This window comes from Centroberyx affinis, unplaced genomic scaffold (assembly GCF_046629955.1).
Source record: "Centroberyx affinis isolate AG114_WGS23_722 - 3 ecotype Tasmania unplaced genomic scaffold, CSIRO-AGI_Caff_v1 ptg000026l_1, whole genome shotgun sequence".
Taxonomy (NCBI): Eukaryota; Metazoa; Chordata; class Actinopteri; order Beryciformes; family Berycidae; genus Centroberyx; species Centroberyx affinis.
In genome coordinates, this window is record NW_027278740.1 from 149,632 (window position 1) to 169,858 (window position 20,227).

The following is a 20,227-nucleotide window of genomic DNA, read 5'->3' on the forward strand; positions in this document are numbered from 1 at the left end:
AAACAGGATATGATGCACCAACACATTACTCCAGTAATCCAAATCATAACAGGATATTGGTGTGCATGTGAACACAGTCAGTGTGTGTGTGTGTGTGGGGGGGGGGCTATAGGCCTATTTATATACTCTATAGAGTATGTGTAATATATGTGTAATACAAAGCATAATGTGAATGGAGGCATGTTATTTTTTCATGTACAGAGACAGCTAACCTACATAGCTGTTAGAATGTTTGTACTATGAAATCAAAGCCCCATGTGACACATACTGTATGTCACATGTGTTTTACGTTACCTGATACTGAGCCAATATTAAAAACATTTAATAGAAAACTGTCTAAATTGCTTCTAGCTTGTCTTAGGAACATAAGGAAGTCATGGGTTTCATTAGACATCAGCTTTATAACAGAAATATGTCCACATTTAGAGGAGCAAGATCCTTGTGGCTGTTGAATTTCTGCCATTTTGTGAAGATCATTTCTTTCAAGTAATACTGAAAATGTCTACCATATGGTGCTAAATATTGATTAGGATTGCTGTTGAATGTTTTGAGGGATAAATGTAATATGGCAAACTGATAGTGTGTGGTCTAGGCCTGAGGTTTTTTTTTTTTTTTTTTCAGAAATCAAACAATTTGATTTTGACACTTGGACACTTGTTTACACCATAAAACTGAATGACTAATGGAATTGTAGAGTCTGTTTTGTAAACACCAATCTGGCCATTTTCCACTGTGAGTGGAAAGGATAGATGTCAAGTCAGAGTGAGTGTGGCCCTTTTGCCAAATAAATATTTCTGGTTGTTTGATGTTCTCAGCAATTATTAAGGAAAGCGTGCAGTACAGATACACAGTGTGTGTGCATGCACAGGAGAAGCACAAAATCCTCATAAAAGTCATATTACTATGAGATCAGCATCTTTTTGTAAAGTCTTGAAGCCTTTCTAAAGGCAAGCGGTCCTGATGAGAGGTTGAAGCGGGGGCTACTTTCCATGTCAGTGGTGCACTCTTGTGGTCAGGTTCTGTCATGGCGTATCAGACATAATCTCTGGGTACTGTGCATTTTCTTTTGAACATGACCAGCATGATGTGCAGTTTGGTCCATTTTCCTCAATCTTGCCTTCATTCAAGCTGTCACATGCTCAGGAGTGCCTCAGGTTTTTTGTTGTCCTAAACCAAATTTGATTTGCAGACTACTCACCTACTTTGTAAGCCTAACATGTTAGGGCTACAAATCTACTACTGTACATATCATCATTCTTAGGTTTCAAACATGTTGAATTAAAAACAACATCTGGCTAAAAACGTCTCATATCCCTTTTTTCTTGAAAGACAGACTTCTGTGTTATGGTTAATATGCTGATTATGATCTGATTATAAGCCTATGCATATAACATCTTAAGAACCACCACACAACTCAGTAAACACCTTGGAATGTTGACTTGATTGTGCTTTGAAGTTGTTCTGGCTGATCCAGGCCTTTATTAAGGCAAGGGCTTCAGCATCTGTGACTGTTCATAGTTCACCTATGGGTTTAACATATTGTTCAAAGTTCAAAACATATAAGCATATAGCAAGTTATGGCATAAAATCGAAAATGCTTAATAAGCAACGGTAACTTGATGATGATCTGCGTCTCTTGTCGGTCATGTTGATCGTTTGTTTTCGTGAACGGCTGAATGGTGCGTCGCTTGGAATTATGGGATGGCATTATCTCCTTTCCTTTCGTAAAGGATGGTCCAGTGTCTCCTATGCTAAAGGAGCTAAGTACGGAAGCATTGAAGCACCTTTCCTTAGCATTTAGAGAATTCCAACAGCTCTTATCATGGCTGCCACTTAGATACTTCCGGGTCATTTCACTCAGGTAGGAACCTTCCTAAGGAAAAAAGCCAATTCGACCGCAGCCCAGGACTTTTTTCTAGTAGGTTGGTGCTGTCATCACTTACAGTAGAGACCTAAAGGCGGACAAGTTTACACACAAATTCACATACATAAGAGATACACAAAAATCAAACACTCCTCAAAATACTCCATGATTACCATCTTATCTGATCCTTTGAAAATCCTCCAAGTGGATGAGTCTGCTAGTTCTCTTGATGGTGCCCTCTAGTGGCCATTTTCTGCCAAGACTGCTAAAAAGTGAAGTGACCAAAATGGGCCAGCAGTTCAATCTTGCTGCGGTCTATTGCCATTAGGCTCTGCTGTCACTTATTAAAATGTATTGAGATATTGGAGCAGCATAAGACAGATGTCACTAGTTCAAGCTCCTTCTCTATTGACTGGCAAGGAAAGCAAGATTGGATGAAATAAAATTCTAGTTAGTGTCAATTCGTACATCTTGGGTGAGGCAAGAGGGTGTTGACCCAGTGATGGGCTATGCATCACATCCCAATGCACAACACTAAGTAGAGTAGAGATTTGGGGGGAGACTGGGGTGGTGGAGGAATGTGCCGGATGAGTGTAATATGGGAGAGAGTTAAGTGGTGGCTTATATACTGAAAGGAATTATTGTAATTACACAATCAGAACAGACTTCACTTCTGTACTTTGAATTATTATTATACCAATACAGCAATGTAAAAATACTCCATTACAAGTAAAAGTCCTGCATGAAAAATCCTACTGAAGTAAAAGTACATAAGTATTAGCAGCAAAATGTAGTTAAAGTATTAAAGTAAAAGTAGTGGTTTGGTCCCTCTGACTGATATTTTATTATATATGACATCATTAGATTATTAATACTGAAGCATCAGTGTGTAAGCAGCATGTTACTGTTGTAGCTGCTGGAGGTGGAGCTAGTTTGAACTACTTTATATACAGTTAGCTAGTTTAGTCCAGTGGTTCCCAACCTAGGGGTCGGGCCCCTCCAATGAGTCACCAGATACATCTGAGGGGTCGTGAGATGATTAATGGGAGAGGAAAGAAGAAAAAACAAAGTTCTGATACACAAATCTGTTTTCAGTTTTTGGACTTTTTCTCTAATCTTTGATTTTTGCTGAAATATTGGATCATTTGAACATTTATTGAAATGAAACCATGTGAGGTTTAGAGGGAAAAATCACTATTTGGTGGAGCTATTAACAACTCATAGACATCTGAAATGTGACCCGACTACACACTGCTTTTCGTAAGACGTCAAAAGCCAAAAAGGTTGGAAACCACTGGTTTCATCTTTAACAATGTGTTGTATTTTAAAAGCTTGTTATATTATCCATTGTGTCAAATCTCCATCTGAAAAGTAACTAAAGCTGTCAAATAAATGTAGTGGAGTAGAAAGTACAATATTTCCCTCTGAAATGTAGTGGAGTGGAAGTATAAAGTAGCATCAAATGGAAATACTCAAGTAAAGTACAAGTATCTCAAAATTGTACTTAAGTACAGTACTTGTAAATGTACTTAGTTACTTTGCACCACTGGTAGCAGCAAAGGGATGGATTTGTTTTCTTTTCTTTCTCTCTGTTTTCTTTTTTGTTCACATTTCCCCAGACCCAGCCTCTAAATGGTAGACAGATACCATACAATGGTACCAGGTACATAAGAACAGATGCCTGCTGGTTTGATGTCATGGCCCATCCCAAATTCCATTATGTCAACATACAGAATCAGCGTTACAACACATTTAATTAGCAAGCACAATAAATGTACAGGAGTTTGTCATTATATAGAGTTTCTCAGTACGTATTGACATACAGTAGTTGTACTTGTAGACTTTGGTTTCTCCTGATAAACTTTTTAACACTTACCACACATGCACTTCATGATGATGCATTTGACTTCATATTTTATAGCAAACCAAACATTGCAGTATCAATATGTAGGGTGCGTGAGTTTTTTGTTTTTTTTCTTCTTCAAACGTTTTACGGCATTTTAGAGGTGCAATAACCTTTTTACTAACGCTCTTACTTTTACAACCAAGGGTCGACTGTGTCATGTGCCTATGTAGTGTGTATCTGTCAATTGTCTATCTGTTAAAGGGCAATGACTCCTGAGCCCAAGACAAATTTCCCTACGGGGACAATAAAGTATATCCTGTCTATCCTAACCCAAATGAAAAATCCAACAAGTAGCTTGAATATAATTTCCCTACACTTTCTACACATAAGAATTCAGGAAGTCTTAGAAATTGTGGTCCATCTGTAATGGATATGTAATATGTAATACATTTCCCCGCATTTTATAATAAATTATTTTACATAATGCGGTGTTATTACATAATGCATTGTTACAGGGAGGTATTTAATAATTACTAGTTTGCTTTAGGGGAGATAGAGCCACGGACCGCCATTTGATGAGATTTTGTACCAAATCTGAGAATATTTTTATTGTTAGATATGATTTTGTCCAGAATTCCAAGATTATCTGTATTGTAGCTAGAGAGACAACAGTGAAACTATGACCAAAAGAGTCATTATTGTACATTCTCTATTGTGTTAGCTTCTTGTAAACGAAAGAATGCTGAAGTTTAACAATTCATCAACTTGCTGCGGGCCCCTGGAACACCCTCTAGGACCCCTGGTGGTCCCCGGACCCCACTTTGACAGCCACTGTGCTAGAGGGTGGAGGGGAGTTGAGATGTGAACCAGTTGAGCCAGTCCCAGTCATGTTATGGTTTCAAAGTTTAGGGAGATCCAGAGCTGCCAAAAAAAGGCCGGACCTTCAGAATGATGTATTTTTGTGTACAGGACAACACATCGCACGAGCCCTGCAAACATGGTATCTTGCGGGTTTCTTGAGGGTTTTATTTTGAAGGTTGTGACCGGAAGTCACATGTTTTATTCTGGCTGGCTTGACAATGGTTTAGGTGGAGAACTGGTGGTAAATGGGCGCTACGCACAAGTCAGGAGACCGGAAAATAGGAAGAGAATTGATTATCTACAGCTCACTATCCCGTGCCTTTTTCCGTAGGCTACTGTCATGTCTGCAAAGTAATTTTATCGAGCAAAAGACAAAAGGAAAGCAACTCACTTACTTACTACTAGCTGCTCCCCAAACGTCATCATGCCCGACGGATTAATAACCAGCAGGTAGGAGAACAAACTTTGTTAACTTCAAAAGTGCTAATGCGCTTAGTTTGTCTTAAGGAATGCATAGTGGAATAGATGCATGTTAGGAATAGGTGATAATACAGACAATAAATACTAAGGCACAAGACAAAAAGTCAACTGCTAAAATAGAGCCCAACATGTACCGTTCTCTCTCTTGTAAGCTACGGAGAAAACGTCATGCCAAAGTGCATTCAAATGTCGGACTAAAGTGGCCAAACTACATAGACTACTTCTTAAAATGTGACTCAATATGTTTTTTCTGAATCTTTAAGAGCCATTCTTTAATTCGGCATACAAGTAATCCACCAAGTAGCACTTAATTTAATAAAATGTCAACTTTTATAATTGGTTTACACTGGTCACTACCACCCTTCACGGTGTATTTTGGTGGGGGGAAAAAAGTGGGAATAGCAGGCTAAATTGTAAAAGTTAAAATGTTATTGAAAAAAAATATGCTTGTTGGTTTATATGTCTGCCGAATTGAACAGTGGCTCTACGCGATTCGGTAAAGGTCCTCAGTCCTCATATTGTTAGGCCTATGTACCTTTACCTAAGAAAGGCAATTTAAAATTTCCAGATTAGGCTATTTAATTGGCTTCGGCACTAATTGGGGCAAGGCAACCCACTGATATAATCAGGGGCCAGGTGTGTGTGTGTGTGTGTGTGTGTGTGTGTGTGTGTGTGTGTGTGTGTGTGTGTGTGTGACTGGAAAAGTAGGCTAGGCCAGTGGTTCTCAACGTGCGGTCCGGGGACCACCAGGGGTCCTTGAGGAGGTTCCAGGGGGTCCCAGGCAAATTGATGAATTGTTAAACTTCACCATTATTTAATTTACAAGAAGTGAACACAATTAGAGAATGTAGAAGAATGACTGTTTTGATCATAGTTTCTCTGTTATCTCTCTACCTACAATACAGATAGTCATGGAATTCTGGACAAAATCATATCTAACAATAAAAGTATTCTCAACCTTCTCCTTGATATGAAGAAGGTTGAGAATCACTGGGCTAGGCTACTTATGAGTTAAAAGTGCAAATTAAAAAGTGGAAAACCAATGTTATCTTTTTAAGTTGTCTCTTTTAAAGTGAGGCGAAACATGAATTTGCATACTTAGAACTTAAGGTAATTATTTTTAATGAAATATTGCATGATGCAGTTTTATGGTCGGTAAAAAATATTTTTGGCTGGTAATTTCTCAGTTTACCGGCCATTGGCAGATGGGCCAAAAAGTTAATTTTGGACCCTGACACCCGCACATACGCTGATACACAAACAACTCACACTCACAGGTGAAACCCTCTCACACACAACAGAACAAAAGTGACCTTCTTCTTGTATGTATTGAAAGTAGGGATGAGTCATGATTTTCGAATTGTCATTAAATTATAAAAAATCGAATAGTTTATGTGACTATCGTCTTGTCTTAAAAAGTATATTTTCATAGCTTGCTAGTAGCAAATAGCTATGGCTTGATTAGCCCCGAACCGGTCCTTCTCTCGTTTTAACGTTAAAACGAGAGAAGAACCGGTTCGGGGCTAATCAAGCCATAGCTATTTAGCCGGACTAGGCAGCTGGCTTAGCTAGCTAGCTCTATGCAACGTCCGCTTAGCTTGCTAGTTAGCCTGGCTACCTAACGGCAATATGGCTAGCCTAGGTCGCACAGTGGGGGGGGGGATCTTGGAAGAATGGTCAAATAGTTCCCAGTGAATATCAAATAGTATTTTTGCTTGAAATGCCCATCCCTAATTGAAAATACCATAAATAGTGTAGTAGAAAGTTTTTTTTAACACATTTAGAAAAGCTCACCCGTCACCTGGACAAGTAGAGTAAATGTTTGTCTCGGGCGAGTTAAAACATACTTAACGGTAACACGTTACTGTAATGTGTACATTTATTTTAAAGCTGCAATAAGCGATTTTCCGCCCCAAAGGACAAACCGTGCATAACAGTTAACGTTAAAAGCTAAGCTAACCGTTCCTACTGAGAAGTGTCGCTGGTTACCAGTCTCGCTTTGCCAGAACTTTCTCCCGCTGAAGGTCACATGTCCCACAATGACAAGTGAAGAGGCAGGTAGCAAGTTTACTAGTTTACTCACTCCCTTCATCCATTCCGCCATTACGAGAATTTTTTTTCCTGAATGGGAGGGGGAGAGCGCCGCTTTCAAACAGAGAGGGAGGAGACAAGCTAGTTTTAAAAAAAAAAGAAAAAAAAGAAAGAAAAACTACTGAATGGGCTGGGGGGAGCTTCGAGTCGGCCCGGATTTTGACAACAAACTTTAGAAAACAGGTGAAAACAGCAACACAGCTGGCCCACGTGTGTGTGGCTATTGGTTTATATGTCAGCACACATTAGTTTCAGGATTGGTTCTAGGGTCTGAAATCACTTATTGCAGGTTTAAGGTCATGCGTGGGCAGGTTTACGTCAGCTATTAGCTAAAAAAGCAAAACAAAAGATGGAGGGTGAGACGCAGACTTTCAGCAGCTGTGAGTATTCCCATTACTTTTAATTTATCTCAGTCAGGGATGCAAAGAAAATTATTGTCTGTTGTAAACTTTGTGTGGGCAGCAAAACGCTTTCCACAGCAAAGACACAACATCAAATTCATCAAAGCATCTCAATAAGGCAACACAGCAATGTGGAACAACCCACCGGTGCTTTCTTCTTTCTTTTGAAGGAAGCCAAGTGATAGAGTGTGTTAAACCAGAGAGCTCTGCTGCACATGCTCACTAGTGACATAAGAAAGTACGGTGTCTCTTTAGGATCACATATAGGAATATCGATTAGTACTAAACATCATTCTTATAAGTGATCTACACTGTATGTGCAACAGGCAATATTAAGATAGATTAAATTAGGTTATGACTTCTAATCTTAATGCACATCTAAATCAGGGGTCGGCAATGGCCAAGCAATATTTTTTGGCCCCCTATATTATTTTAGAATTCTTTGAATTTATTTATTTATTTATTTTATTCATTTAACAGTCTTAGGCAAACTATGAGAGTCCCCAGTATAATGTCCAAATAAAGAATTCTCAAGTTATAGGCTATTTAATTTATGATGAAGTAGGGCTGAACGATTTTGAAAAAATATCTAATTGCAATTATTTTGACTGATATTGCAATTGCAATATAATTTGCGATATTAGCGGGAATGATCATTTTTACATCATTATTCTCATTTTCATTGAAAAACGTATTAAAATGATTATGGTGTGATTTTTGCAGGGATCTGTACCAAACAAAGATGTTTTCTTAAGTCTGTAGAATATGATGTGTAGGCCAGGACATCTCTGCAGCACCACAATATTTCATTTAAAATGGTATTTTGACACATTTCACCTTTAACAAATATTGCGCCTCCTGCGATTTGAAAATTGCAGTAGGCCATAATTGTTCAGCCCTAATATCCGGTGAGATGCGCAAGCAATTATACACGTTTTTGTTTGTCAGCCTGTTCCTCTCATGTGTCTTGATTGCATTCATGGAGGAGAATGCAGGGACCAAAATATTTTATATCTTGATAATTTTCCATCCAAACAAAATGTTTCTAAATAAAAAAAAAAAAAAAAAACATAATCCAATCACAGATTTTAATCACTATCCCTTCACTCCAATTGACACACACACCTCATCATAGCCTACTGATAACACGGGTAACTTTTTAAATCCAATGTCTTAAATTGAGCTTTTACTTCTAGTTATGTTCTGGCCCGCCATCTAATAACCTAGAAAAAATTGGGCCGAGGCCAAATTTACTTGCCGACCTCTGATCTAGATGAATCAGTGGCTGGCAAGTAACAGTTTGCAAACATTACAACTGTTGCAGTTAGCTGTGTTGCAACACAGGCTTGATCATGACCAGAATTGGCATAGTGTTGGGCTGGCTAGCCACAGAGAGAAAAATAACACGGTCGCTGTCCGGTCACCCTGCACCAGCTGGGTCTGGTTGATCAGCAGGATTTGTGGCTAAGATTTGCAATTTATAGTAATTTTTGTTTTCTAGCAAGTATATGGACTGAAATAATAAAAACTGTAGGACTAGAGTAGGACTTAATTATCTGGTGACTAATGATTCCAAGAGGATTAACACAATGAGTTGAGTAGTAGGCCTAGTATTCGTTTAAAGACTGCCCATCAGTCAGGAGTTGTGGGGCAGGATTTTCAACAGTCATAATAATTATGTTAGAAAATAATATTATTTTGGGTGGGATATATCAATGATAAAAAACTAGTACAAATACTTCTGGCAGCAAGCAAAAAGGCTCTTACGAGGAAGTGGCTAAAATCAGCACCACCCACCATTGATGAGTGGATAGAAATAATATATGAAATATATATTATGGAAAGGTTGCCACTTTCCCTCAAAGTCCAAAAGGGAAAATTGGTCTGAATTTGGACCAAGTGCACTGAGTACATTAAACCTATAAGGTCAGACTTTAGCTGACTTGATAGAATAAATGAGTGAGAATATATTGTGATTTATATTATTTTATTTCGTCTAACAGCTCGCTCTTTATTCATTTTCTCTTTTTTTCCCCTTCAACCCTTCGTAGTATCTAAGGTGAAAGCTTCCCATGTTCAACTGTAAATAATCAAAGCTAATGTTATAAAAGAAAACCTCTGGAAGAGCTAGGCTGTAAAATGGTTGTCAAACGTACTGCAACATTTTTTGTTTTAATTGTGCATAATGCTATGTGAATCTACTTGCAGCAATACTGATACTATGTAGAAAGATGAATGTGAAATGAATGCTTTTCCAAAATAAAAAACAGAAAATAATATTATTTCACTGAAAAGGGGCACTTTGGCACAAAATATTGACCTGCACAGCTTCTTGTTTTATGCAGTCTACTCATGCAAACTAAGAGTTTTTAGGAACAAAGGTAGACAGTTGATTCTTAGAGAGAGAGAGAGAGAGAGAGAGAGAGAGAGAGAGAGAGAGAGAGAGAGAGAGAGAGAGAGAGAGAGAGAGAGAGAGAGAGAGAGAGAGAGAGAGAGAGAGAGAGAGAGAGAGAGAGAGAGAGAGAGAGAGAGAGAGAGAGAGAGAGAGAGAGAGAGAGAGAGAGAGAATATATTGAAGAATCTATGTGTCTGTAGTGTGGTGCTTGCAGATGAACGAATCGTGTTCTGCTCTCACCAGACCCCTACAGAATGAGACCACAGGCATCGACCTCCAGGTCCCGCTCTACCAGGAGGTTCGCGGGGCCATGATGACTGGCCATGTGGAGTACCAGATCGTTGTGGTCACAAGGCTCGCAGCCTTCAAATCCCCAAGGCATAAGCCTGGAGACACCGTCCAACTGGTGGTATGTGCTCTGAACCTGGGCAGAAAAAAATAATATTAATGTGCACTCGTGTCAGTCGGTCATTACAAAGGGTTCGAAATTTACGTCTCAAACTATCGGTATCCTGAAAAAAAAAAAGCACAATTTCCTCCCCTTGCCTAAGTCTACCTCATTAACGATAAGGGCAGTGTGATCAGAGGGTCCAGTGCAGCTTCCAACATCTGCTAACACCACACACTTTTCATCCTCATGAAACTGAACATTAATTCTCTGATTGCACACTAGAAGAAATAATTTGCTCATCATGGAAATTAGGTATCATTTTACTTTTTCAGTGAAAAATAACAGAAAATCAAATGGTAGTAAAATTGGGAAAAGGCAATGTCCCTAAACTTTTGACAGGCAGTGTATATATATAGTCTTTTTGGAGCCAGCCCCTATACATATATATATGTGTACATATGATTATAGACATAGATAGACATGAGCATTCACAATCGGCCCACAAACAACACTATCTGACCACAGCAAAATTACTGCCTATCTGAAACATCCTGAGTAGTTACCATCAGGGTACAGAGCCCAATAAATTACATAGCACAATTCAACCATACAGATGGACCAAAAATGGCTTGAAAAATTATCAAAAAGAAATTTGACAAACCCGAAATTCAATCACTTAGCAGTGCATTCACTGGCTATTAATATCCCGCCAAGGGGTAAACAAAGCTGTAAAAGATATTAACTATATACCTAGCTTTTGAAAATACTTAATAAGCATGTTTAAGTATTAGTAAATAACTATCAGGAAAATCAAATGATAATAATAACCCTAACCCTCCAGACATTGGAGAGCGACAACACTGACAAAGGAAAAAAAGGTAAATGATAGCGGAATTTGTTTGTTGATTGAACATGAATTTAGATAATTGAACTGACAGCAAACAACAATTTTTGATAGCTATGAATGAAACAAATAGGCCGAACATTTTTCCACCCCGTTAGTGATAGGGGGGTTGCATAGGTTAGCCTTTACTCTGAAATTAATGGCTAAACCACTTGATGTCACTATTGCTGCCTGTATTAGTTACATCTACAGTAGTTGTGTGTATAAAGATATATTTGTGTGGTTGTGGTGGGTAAGGGAGACCAAATACAAATTAATCCTAATACTTTATAATAATAAAAATATTAACTTTATTTATATAGCACTTATCAAAACACACAAAGTGATTCACAGCAGTAAAAGAAAAGTAATAATAGTAAGAGAAAGGATACAAGACAAAGTCAATTACATAATACAAATACATTCCCAGAAAAACAAATTAATTAAGAGCAGGTCTAAAAAAGAATTGTATATAAGAGAGACACTGAAGCTGGTTCGCCTGATCTCCTCAGGCAGGTAATTTCAGAGTCTAGGGGACCTGGAGTACACCCGGTCACCCTTGGTCTTCACCCTGGAATTTGGAATGACCAAAAAAGCTCTACTCGCCGATCCCATATGGGGTTAAAAGCTCAGCAATGTAACCAGGTGCTAGCCCAGCACGAGCCTTGAATTGAACGCAAAGCCAATTTTTACCCTTTGGATAAACTCTAAAATTCATGACATGGCTGTTGGAGAGCAAAGATCAAGCAAAGACTGCTAGAAATCTGTATGGAAGTCATATCTCATCAGGGGAGAATTGAAGATTGACCAAATAATAATACTTAATTGTGCCTCTTGTCCCCAGAAATTTAGTGGATATAAGTGGGTCTTTTTTGGTAGTGAATTGACGCCCCTGCCAGCTGGTTCGAAATCCCTGAGCATTCGTGTCATGGAGTAAAACTGATCTGGCTTTCGTCTTGTACAGGTTTCCAAGAAGTACAGCGACATGGATGAGTTCCATAACAGACTGGTCGCCCAGTATCCAAAAATCGCCTTGCCAGCCATGCCACGCAAGGCCTTGTTTGTGGGAGAGGCTGACATTCGAGAGCGCCGGGCGGCCTTTGATGAACTCGTCAAGTTTATCGCTAAGAATCCCACACTTGCTGCCTGTTCAGAGGTGCTGGAGTTCTTAGGTAATGCTCCACTCTGCCATGGTATTATTTCTCAAAAGCCTGTAAAGTAAATGTGTTCAAATATATATATTTTTTTGAACATGAACAAAAAGTAAACAAGGTGAATAAACATTTTCAGCAGCTGTATATATTGTTACAGGTGCTAAATCTGCTGAAGCAGACATCAAAACTAGGAGCGTTTTACTCGGTGAAGAGCCGGATGAGGACGAAGTCAACTTCTTCCAGGACGCCGGGGCATCGCTTCCCAGGAAAGGACCGGTCCTTCAGGCAGGGACCCCCACGGAGGAAGAGGGAGATGACGAAGAGGAAGAGCCATACCTCGGACCTCTGGGAGACACAAAGTAAGGGGTAATAATTTATCTTTGACCCTCAACATTGATCTCTACAAGGGCGCTGCCTCAACACTGCCCTTCCAACCAGGTGTAAGAAGAAGGCCAAGCCGCCTCTGCAGCCTAAACCTGTGAAGAAGGCATCGCTGTTTGGAGACTGTGAACCTACAGAAACAGACTTATTTCATTTTCCAGCTGAGGAAGGTGAGTACAACACAGCCAAAATGTTCTGCTCACAATTTCTAATAAACAGTTGCTTGCTTCTATTGTTACTTTTTCTTCAGAAAGAGATGGGGTGGTGGTAGCCTCAAGATTATAGAGGAAGACTTTTAATCATGGACCAAATTAGAGTTAGACCAGTGGTCAATAATTAAATATTGGATACTGACCAGTCATATCGTCCACCTCCAGTATGATGGTGGTTCCTCCCTGACCACAGCTACATTTTTAAATTCTTCATTTAAAGCAGTAATGTATCCCAGAGATTCCCTACCAAGGTTATTATCGTTATCGAATTTTTGAATCTCACCCCTGACAAATATTATATTACAAAAAAAAACTAACTTTCAAAAACTAAACTAAACTAGCAAACCTGCTTTAAAAACTAATTAAAACTAAACTGAAATTGAACAAAAAGTCAAAACAAAATAAAAACGAAAACTAATGAAAAATGCAAAACTATAATAACCTTGTTCCCTACCACTGAATAAGGTGGGGGGGGGGGGGCACTCTACCTTAAGGAGTGTGCCTGCTAACCCTAAAATAATTTCATTACTCTGGGTTTAAATTGAGAGTTTTAGTGTGTCATGATGGTCGAAATTATGTTTCAGAGGTTGAAATACTATCGGCAGCACCACTTAAAAAATATCTAATTCTAAAACCCATACTGGTCTAGGCTTAATACAAATAGTTAAAAAAAATTTACTCTGTTGGTATTCAATATAAAATATGTTTTATTTTAGGGAATGAAAGCACATGACGGAATCAGATTTACCTCCAATATTACCTTGTATTATGCACAGTGGTGCTTTTTGGCTGAACAACATGTTTGAACAGGGAATCTGAAGTTGTTTGAGGATCAAGACCTGGGTGGGACAGTGACCCTGGGAGACTCCTTGCTGCTTCCAACAGCATATGACAAGGCAAAATCCTCTGGCTTAGGACTGGACGAAGACACAGATGAACTCTTCAGGTACGAGCCAGGCCGACTGAACTCTTGAGTTTGGGACGGAGGGGGGTGGGGAGAGGGGGGGGCTAGTTGCATGTTCATTTGATTCCACTGAAAACCTGACACTTCAGAAATCTCCAAAGTGCTGTGGCCTCGTTTATAAAACTGCGCAGATTCCCAATCAACTTGTAATTTTGCACACGTGAACGAGCCTCACATCCCACCTCATTTACTCCCACAATTGCCCTGCATGTTGGGAGGTCAAGGTGAGGTCAGAGGTATTGTTTGGTGGCCTCAGTTTTGGTATCACCAACCATACAAAATGTAGGGTTGGGTGAAGTATCCTAAATGTGCCTTTTGTTTGTGGAAAGGGTGAACCTAACCACGCATTCAACAAGTCGTAGTAATGAAACACATAAGACTTAAAGCAATAGTTCACCCAAAAATGAAAATTCTGTCATCATCTACTCACCCTCATGCCAAATGAAACACAGGTGAAATTTGTTAGTCCATATAACACACAGGGAGGTTGCCAGCACAACTTGGTAGCAGCCTTCTCCAAAACAACTGAAGTCAATGGGGACCTGTTCTTTAGAGTTCCAAAACAAAAACAGCCAAACAATCATACTGTGAATAGAAAGACCTATACACCATTATTTGTTGCAAATCAATCAGCTGTAGTTAAGATTTGCACTAAATGATGGTGTAAATATACTGTAGGTCTTTTTGGAACTCTGAAGAACTGGTCCCCACTGACTTCAGTTGTTCACTTCACTTCCTTATTGGCTTCAAAATTCACCCGTGGTTTTGGGCGCTTGGTACAAATCATCTGTCCTTGGTTGCAACACTCACTTCCGAGTTTCAAACTGCCACTGGAAGCAACGTCAGCACAAGAACTGTTCGTTGGGAGCTTCATGAAAAGGGTTTCCACGGCCGAGCAGCCGCACACAAGCCTAAGATCACCATGAGCAATGCCAAGCGTCGGCTGGAGTGCTGTGAAGCTTGCCACCATTGGGACTCTGGAGCAGTGGAAAAGCGTTCTCTGGAGTGATGATTCACACTTCACCACCTGGCAGTCCGATGGATGAATCTGGGTTCAGTGGATGCCAGGAGAACACTACACGCCTGAATGCATAGTTTCATGGTTCAGGATAGGCCGCTTACTTCCAGTGAAGGGAAACCTTGGCACTATGGCACACAATGACATTCTAGACCAGGGGTATTCAACCCCTTAGTTCTTTTTCACAGGTGTGTTAGGGCGTTTTTACACCTATAGTTTGTTTGCTCTGGTCCGAATCAGTGGATGAGTTTGTAAACTTGGAGTGTTTTCCCCTTGGTTCGGTTTCTTTTCACACAGAGAAAAGTCCAAGCAAACCAAAATGCATCACTACAAACCACGTGAGAACGTTCACTCCGCTTATTGGTCAGATGTGTCTGGGGTGGGAGCAAGAAAGTAAATACAGGAAGAAGGTCCTGTGTTCTGGACTAGTGCACATTGCTATGCAACATGGAGCAACGGCAGAGTTGGCATTTGCTCATAACTTGTAATTATCTGGGCAATATACCAGGCAACACTGTACCAGCAGAATGCCGAATGCACTTCGAGGAAACGTCTTGAAAATGCCATACTGGTTATACCTGCTCTACCTGCTATACCTGCTACACCTCGCTACAGGAGCCGTTTAGCTCAAACTTGCAGAGTAAATTGAGTACACCTGGTAGTTGGGTCGGATCGAGGTCGGATCACGTTCCCACCACAAACGAACCGCTCCAGAGTTCGTTTGGGACCGGACCGAGACCACCTCCTCTAAAGGGTCTCGTCTCGTTGTTTTGGTCCGCACCTGAGTGCGATTACTGTGTTCACACCTGCCCAAACGAATCTCACCAAGGGGGAAAACAAACCAGAGTCAGATTTAACCAGACTAAAAGCGCAGGTGTGAAAACGCCCTTAATCAGTGAAATCACCTGGTGTAGTCTTTGGTTGGAATGAAAACGTGCATACACTCTGCCCTCCATGGCACATGGTTGAATACCCCTGTTCTCGACGATTGTGTGCTTCCAACTTTGTGGCAACAGTTTGGGGAAGGCCCTTTCCTATTTCAGCATGACAGTGCCCCTGTGCATGGTTTGTCAAGATCAGTGTGGAAGAACTTGACTGGCCTGCACCATGGGCATAGGAAGCACGGGGGACAGGGAGGACATGTCCCCTCCAATATTAAAAACCACTAAATTGTGTTATTTTGCCTCCGCATTGAAAAATTAACCGCTGGACTCTTATTTTGAAAAGCCACTGGCTTCGCAGCAGAGCATTGTGGAATGAAGTTGAATGAAGAGTATCTCCTCATTAGAAAGTGCGCCATAAGAAATTGACTTGATAGGGCTTGATTTAATCAGTGAGGAGCAGACAGCAGCAAACATACACATACTTTTTGTATGTACTTTATAATTAACATCTTTTCAAGCTAAAGCCAGTGTTGTAGCAGGGCTTGGAGAAAAAACACTTAGCTATTAAAAAGGACCAGTGCACTGCAAAAAATAAATGAAATAAAAGAAATCAGGTAATACAGAAGACAGAAATTATTATTATTGTTATTGTGTTATTATTAATGAGAGACAGGCCAAACTAGATTGGCTGAAAGCGTAATAAATCGTCACATCTGATCTGTCATTTGTTTGACACCTGAGTGATTCTTTCTTTATTTTCAGATAGCTGATAGATTTTTTTAAAAGTTACTAGAAATGAGTATTGGACAGCTATTGTTTGAAAAAAATTCCCCCGGGGGAGCATGCATCCGAACCCCCTTAGCCAAATCTGTCCCGCCCAATGGCCAACTGCTTCCTATGCCCATGGCCTGCACAGAGCCTGACCTCAAAACCCCATCAGACTGTGAGCCGGGCCTAATTGCCCAACATCAGTGCCAGACCTCACTAATGCTCTTGTGGCTGAATGGAAAGAAATCCCCACAACAATATTCCAACATTTAGTGGAAAGCCTTCCTAGGAGAGTGGAGGCTCTTATAGCAGCAAAGAGGGGGCCAACTCCATATTAATGCCCACGATTTTTGAATGAGATGTTCGATGAGCAGGTGTCCACATACTTTTGGCCTTGTAGTGTTATTTTCTTTTAAGTCTCTCCTCAACACATTTTTATGTAAAGGCTTTTTTACTATGATTTTTATTTCTTAGTTGTGTTTTACTTGTATTCCTTGTTTCTTAGCTCTATTTTTACTCCATTGATCTTGTTGCTGTAGCCATTTTTTATAATGATTTTCATTTCATTTTATTTATTTGTGCTTATTTCTATTCTTTGTTTTTTAGGGTTAGGGTTAGTTATTCCATGCTTTTATTTATTGTAAAAGCACTTTGTAACAATTGTTTTAAAAGGTAACCCATAAGGTTATTAATTTATACCAAGACTCAATAATAACTGGGCCAGGTGCTAAGATTTCTGGCCTTAAAAATTCACTTTCTGGCCCGTATTCTGTTTTGGAGCAAAAAATCTCCACCTGTTCATATGACCAATCCAGTGGGGGTGCTGTACCAGAGAGTTGTGTAGGAGGAAATGAGTGAGATTACTTAATACCCCTTTAAAATATTTGCCCTTCTGTTTTTTAGGGTTGAGGAGGACTTTGACAAGCTTCTTAAGGTGACAAAACAGAAGAAGGACAAGCCACCTCTGGGCCCAAAGCCAAAGCCAGCTGAGAAACCCCCAGCTTTAACCTCAAGGGCTGGGACATCTCTGGGGAATCCACCAGTAGCTGCAGATCAGCTTAAGGACCAAATGGACATCCTACAATACATTCAACAAAATGAGCTAGATGCTAACAATGATCAGGATCTTTTCTAAATGCCTGTCAGATGATGAACAAGTAGGCTGTAAACAGTGACGACCTGATAAACTTACTAGTTTTGAGGATGGATCAGCAATCAGCAAGGACTTGTATATTGTGATTGCATTATCAGTCCATTTAGAGCACTTTTTTTTAATTCAGTTTCATTGTTTTCCCTATATTAATCACCAAAGTTACTATGTATTTGTGATTCAAATATTAAGAGTATAAAGTATGCCTCTAGGCTATTCTGCTAAAATAACATAGTTCATAGCAAAAGATTGAACAATGAAAGTTTTATTGTATATTCATGTTTTATGAGTAATGTAATGAGCCAGGCTGACAGGACCAGTCAGTTCCTGGCAGAGCGCATGCGTGACAACCGGACAGGAAACCAATAGCCTACACCAATAGCTCTCAACGTGGGGTCCGGGGACCACCAGGGGTCCTTGAGGGGGTTCCAGGGGGTCCCCAGCAAATTGATGACTTATTAAACTTCACCATTATGGAGTTAACACAATTAGAGAATGTAGAAGAATGACTATTTTGACTGTCTTTCACTGTTATCTCTGTACTTTCAATACAGATAGTCATGGAATTCAGGACAAAATCATATCTAACAAAAATATTCTCAGATGTGGGTCCGAGAGACAAAATCTCATCAAATGGGGGTCCGTGGCCCTAATGTGGACTAAATTAGGGGTCCTTGATACAAAAAAGGTTGAGAGTCACTGGCCTACACATGCCTCTGTGTTGTACATCTCCATACATTGTACAGTATATTAAACAGTTCGGTAATAACTACCTTCTCTGGCCGTTCATTGAACAATACATGGTTTCTGACGCCAAAAAAGAAAAAAACATGGCAAAATTTCCTCCCCTGGAAAATTTTGATTTCAGTCATCCAGAGCTTTGGGCTGAATGGAAGCAGCGGTTCCACAGGTACCAGATAGCCACCAAGCTCGGCACAGAAGAGGGAGAAGTGCAGGTGGGTACTCTCTTGTATTCTCTTGGAAGCGAGGCTAAACACATTGTAAAAACTTTTGTCTACATAAATGAAGGGGACAAAAAAAGAAATATGAGGTCGTACTGGATAAACTGGATAAATATTTTGTGCCCAGAGTTAATGTGATTCATGAGAGGGTGTGATTCCATCTGAAACAAGGCGAAAGCGTGGAAGAATATATCCAATGTCTACATGAATTGGCAGAGAATTGTGCTTTCGGGGGATGCTAAAAACAAGAACATAAGAGACAGGCTGCACTGTAAAAACAAAATAGTTGAGAAAACTCAAAATTTCAAGGCAACTTAACTGCACTAGATTTTTTGAGTTTTGCCAACTAATAATCTTTTGTTCAGATAAATTACCAGAGAGTAAGAGTTTTGAAGCTCCTGACGCGTGTATGACTGTGTGCAATCGGTGGAATGTTCCATGAAGATGTGCTGAATCACTTCAAAGGTGTACTTCAGCTCTTGACATGTTCGGGTCCGAACATGTAGGCAAATGCAGTGGGCAGGTCCTATTTATTAATTAGTGTGAACAAACACTAACATCGATATTGATTAAAAATAAGTTTACATTAGTTCTATTCCTGTCTTTTTTGGGGGCCCTCTGGCTGCCGGGGCCCAAGGCAGTCGCCTACCTTTGCCTAATGGTAAGACCGCCCCTGTAGTTACTCTTTAAATAGATCAGTCTACCTTTTCATCAAGCTTGTCTGGGAGGTTTTCCATCTCTTGAGAAGGGCTCCCTTCCTGGCACGGTACAGTTTAAGCAGTCGAGGAGAGTAGTTGTCTGAAGCCGCTCTAAAAGTCTCCAATGGCTCCTTGGTGGTGACACTTTAGAACTCTTTAGAACACAAAAGCAATGACACATTTAGGTATTACATTTTTTTTTCACTGTAGATTCACTAGACTCTATCCTTCCCTCTCTCGATGATTTAATTAATCTTGATTTAATTTTTTACCTACTGTTATCTGCACATTTTTGCCTATGTAACACACATTGCACTGCATTTGAGTGTACCTTCTTTTAATTTTATTTCTTTTACTTCTATGTAACATTTTTTATGTAACATCTCTAAAGCACTTTGAAAATGCCTCTGTTCATGAATGATATGCTGTATAAATAAATTTGCCTTGCCTTGCCTTAACAAATAAATGCGCAAAAGATAAGTAGGCATAGCTCTGCTATATCAGTATAGACCTACGCACCTTTACAATAGCATCTGGAAGGCCGGCTGTCATCCTTGAGAAGGTGTCTTTCAAGGCAAGTGTTTGACATCAGGACTTCGAGGGTCAGTAGTAAGGTTCCATACGAACAGCTGTCCCCTTGTAAGATGTCCAATGCTGCTGTAAGGGGCTTCATGGTGACACAGTACTCTCGTAGGAACTGGTACTCCTTTTCGGTGAAGCACTTTATTCCCAGTTTGATGCACAGGCTATTCATAGGAATTTCGGTGATCCTGGAAACGGCCTCGTAAATGAATTCCACCTTGTGGATGTGGGCACCGGTAGCT

The 20,227-nt window shown here is 39.9% G+C and overlaps 1 protein-coding gene across 1 annotated transcript; it reads left to right on the forward strand.

Annotated features, from left to right (window-relative positions):
- The first annotated feature begins 4,793 nt into the window (after positions 1-4,793).
- Positions 4,794-19,026, forward strand: hs1bp3 (HCLS1 binding protein 3). The gene is made up of 7 exons (XM_071515213.1): positions 4,794-5,021; positions 10,182-10,347; positions 12,177-12,384; positions 12,524-12,725; positions 12,805-12,917; positions 13,770-13,905; positions 17,497-19,026. The coding sequence occupies exons 1-7, from the start codon at positions 4,996-4,998 to the stop codon at positions 17,726-17,728; spliced, it is 1,083 nt and encodes a 360-aa protein (XP_071371314.1). The 5' UTR covers positions 4,794-4,995; the 3' UTR covers positions 17,729-19,026.
- The last annotated feature ends 1,201 nt before the right edge of the window (positions 19,027-20,227 follow it).

Coding starts and splice junctions, on each gene's coding strand:
- hs1bp3 (XM_071515213.1), top strand. CDS start 4,996: ATGCCCGACGGATTAATAACCAGCAG. Junction 10,348..12,176: donor GAGACACCGTCCAACTGGTG/GTATGTGCTCTG, acceptor CGTCTTGTACAG/GTTTCCAAGAAGTACAGCGA. Junction 12,918..13,769: donor TCATTTTCCAGCTGAGGAAG/GTGAGTACAACA, acceptor ATGTTTGAACAG/GGAATCTGAAGTTGTTTGAG.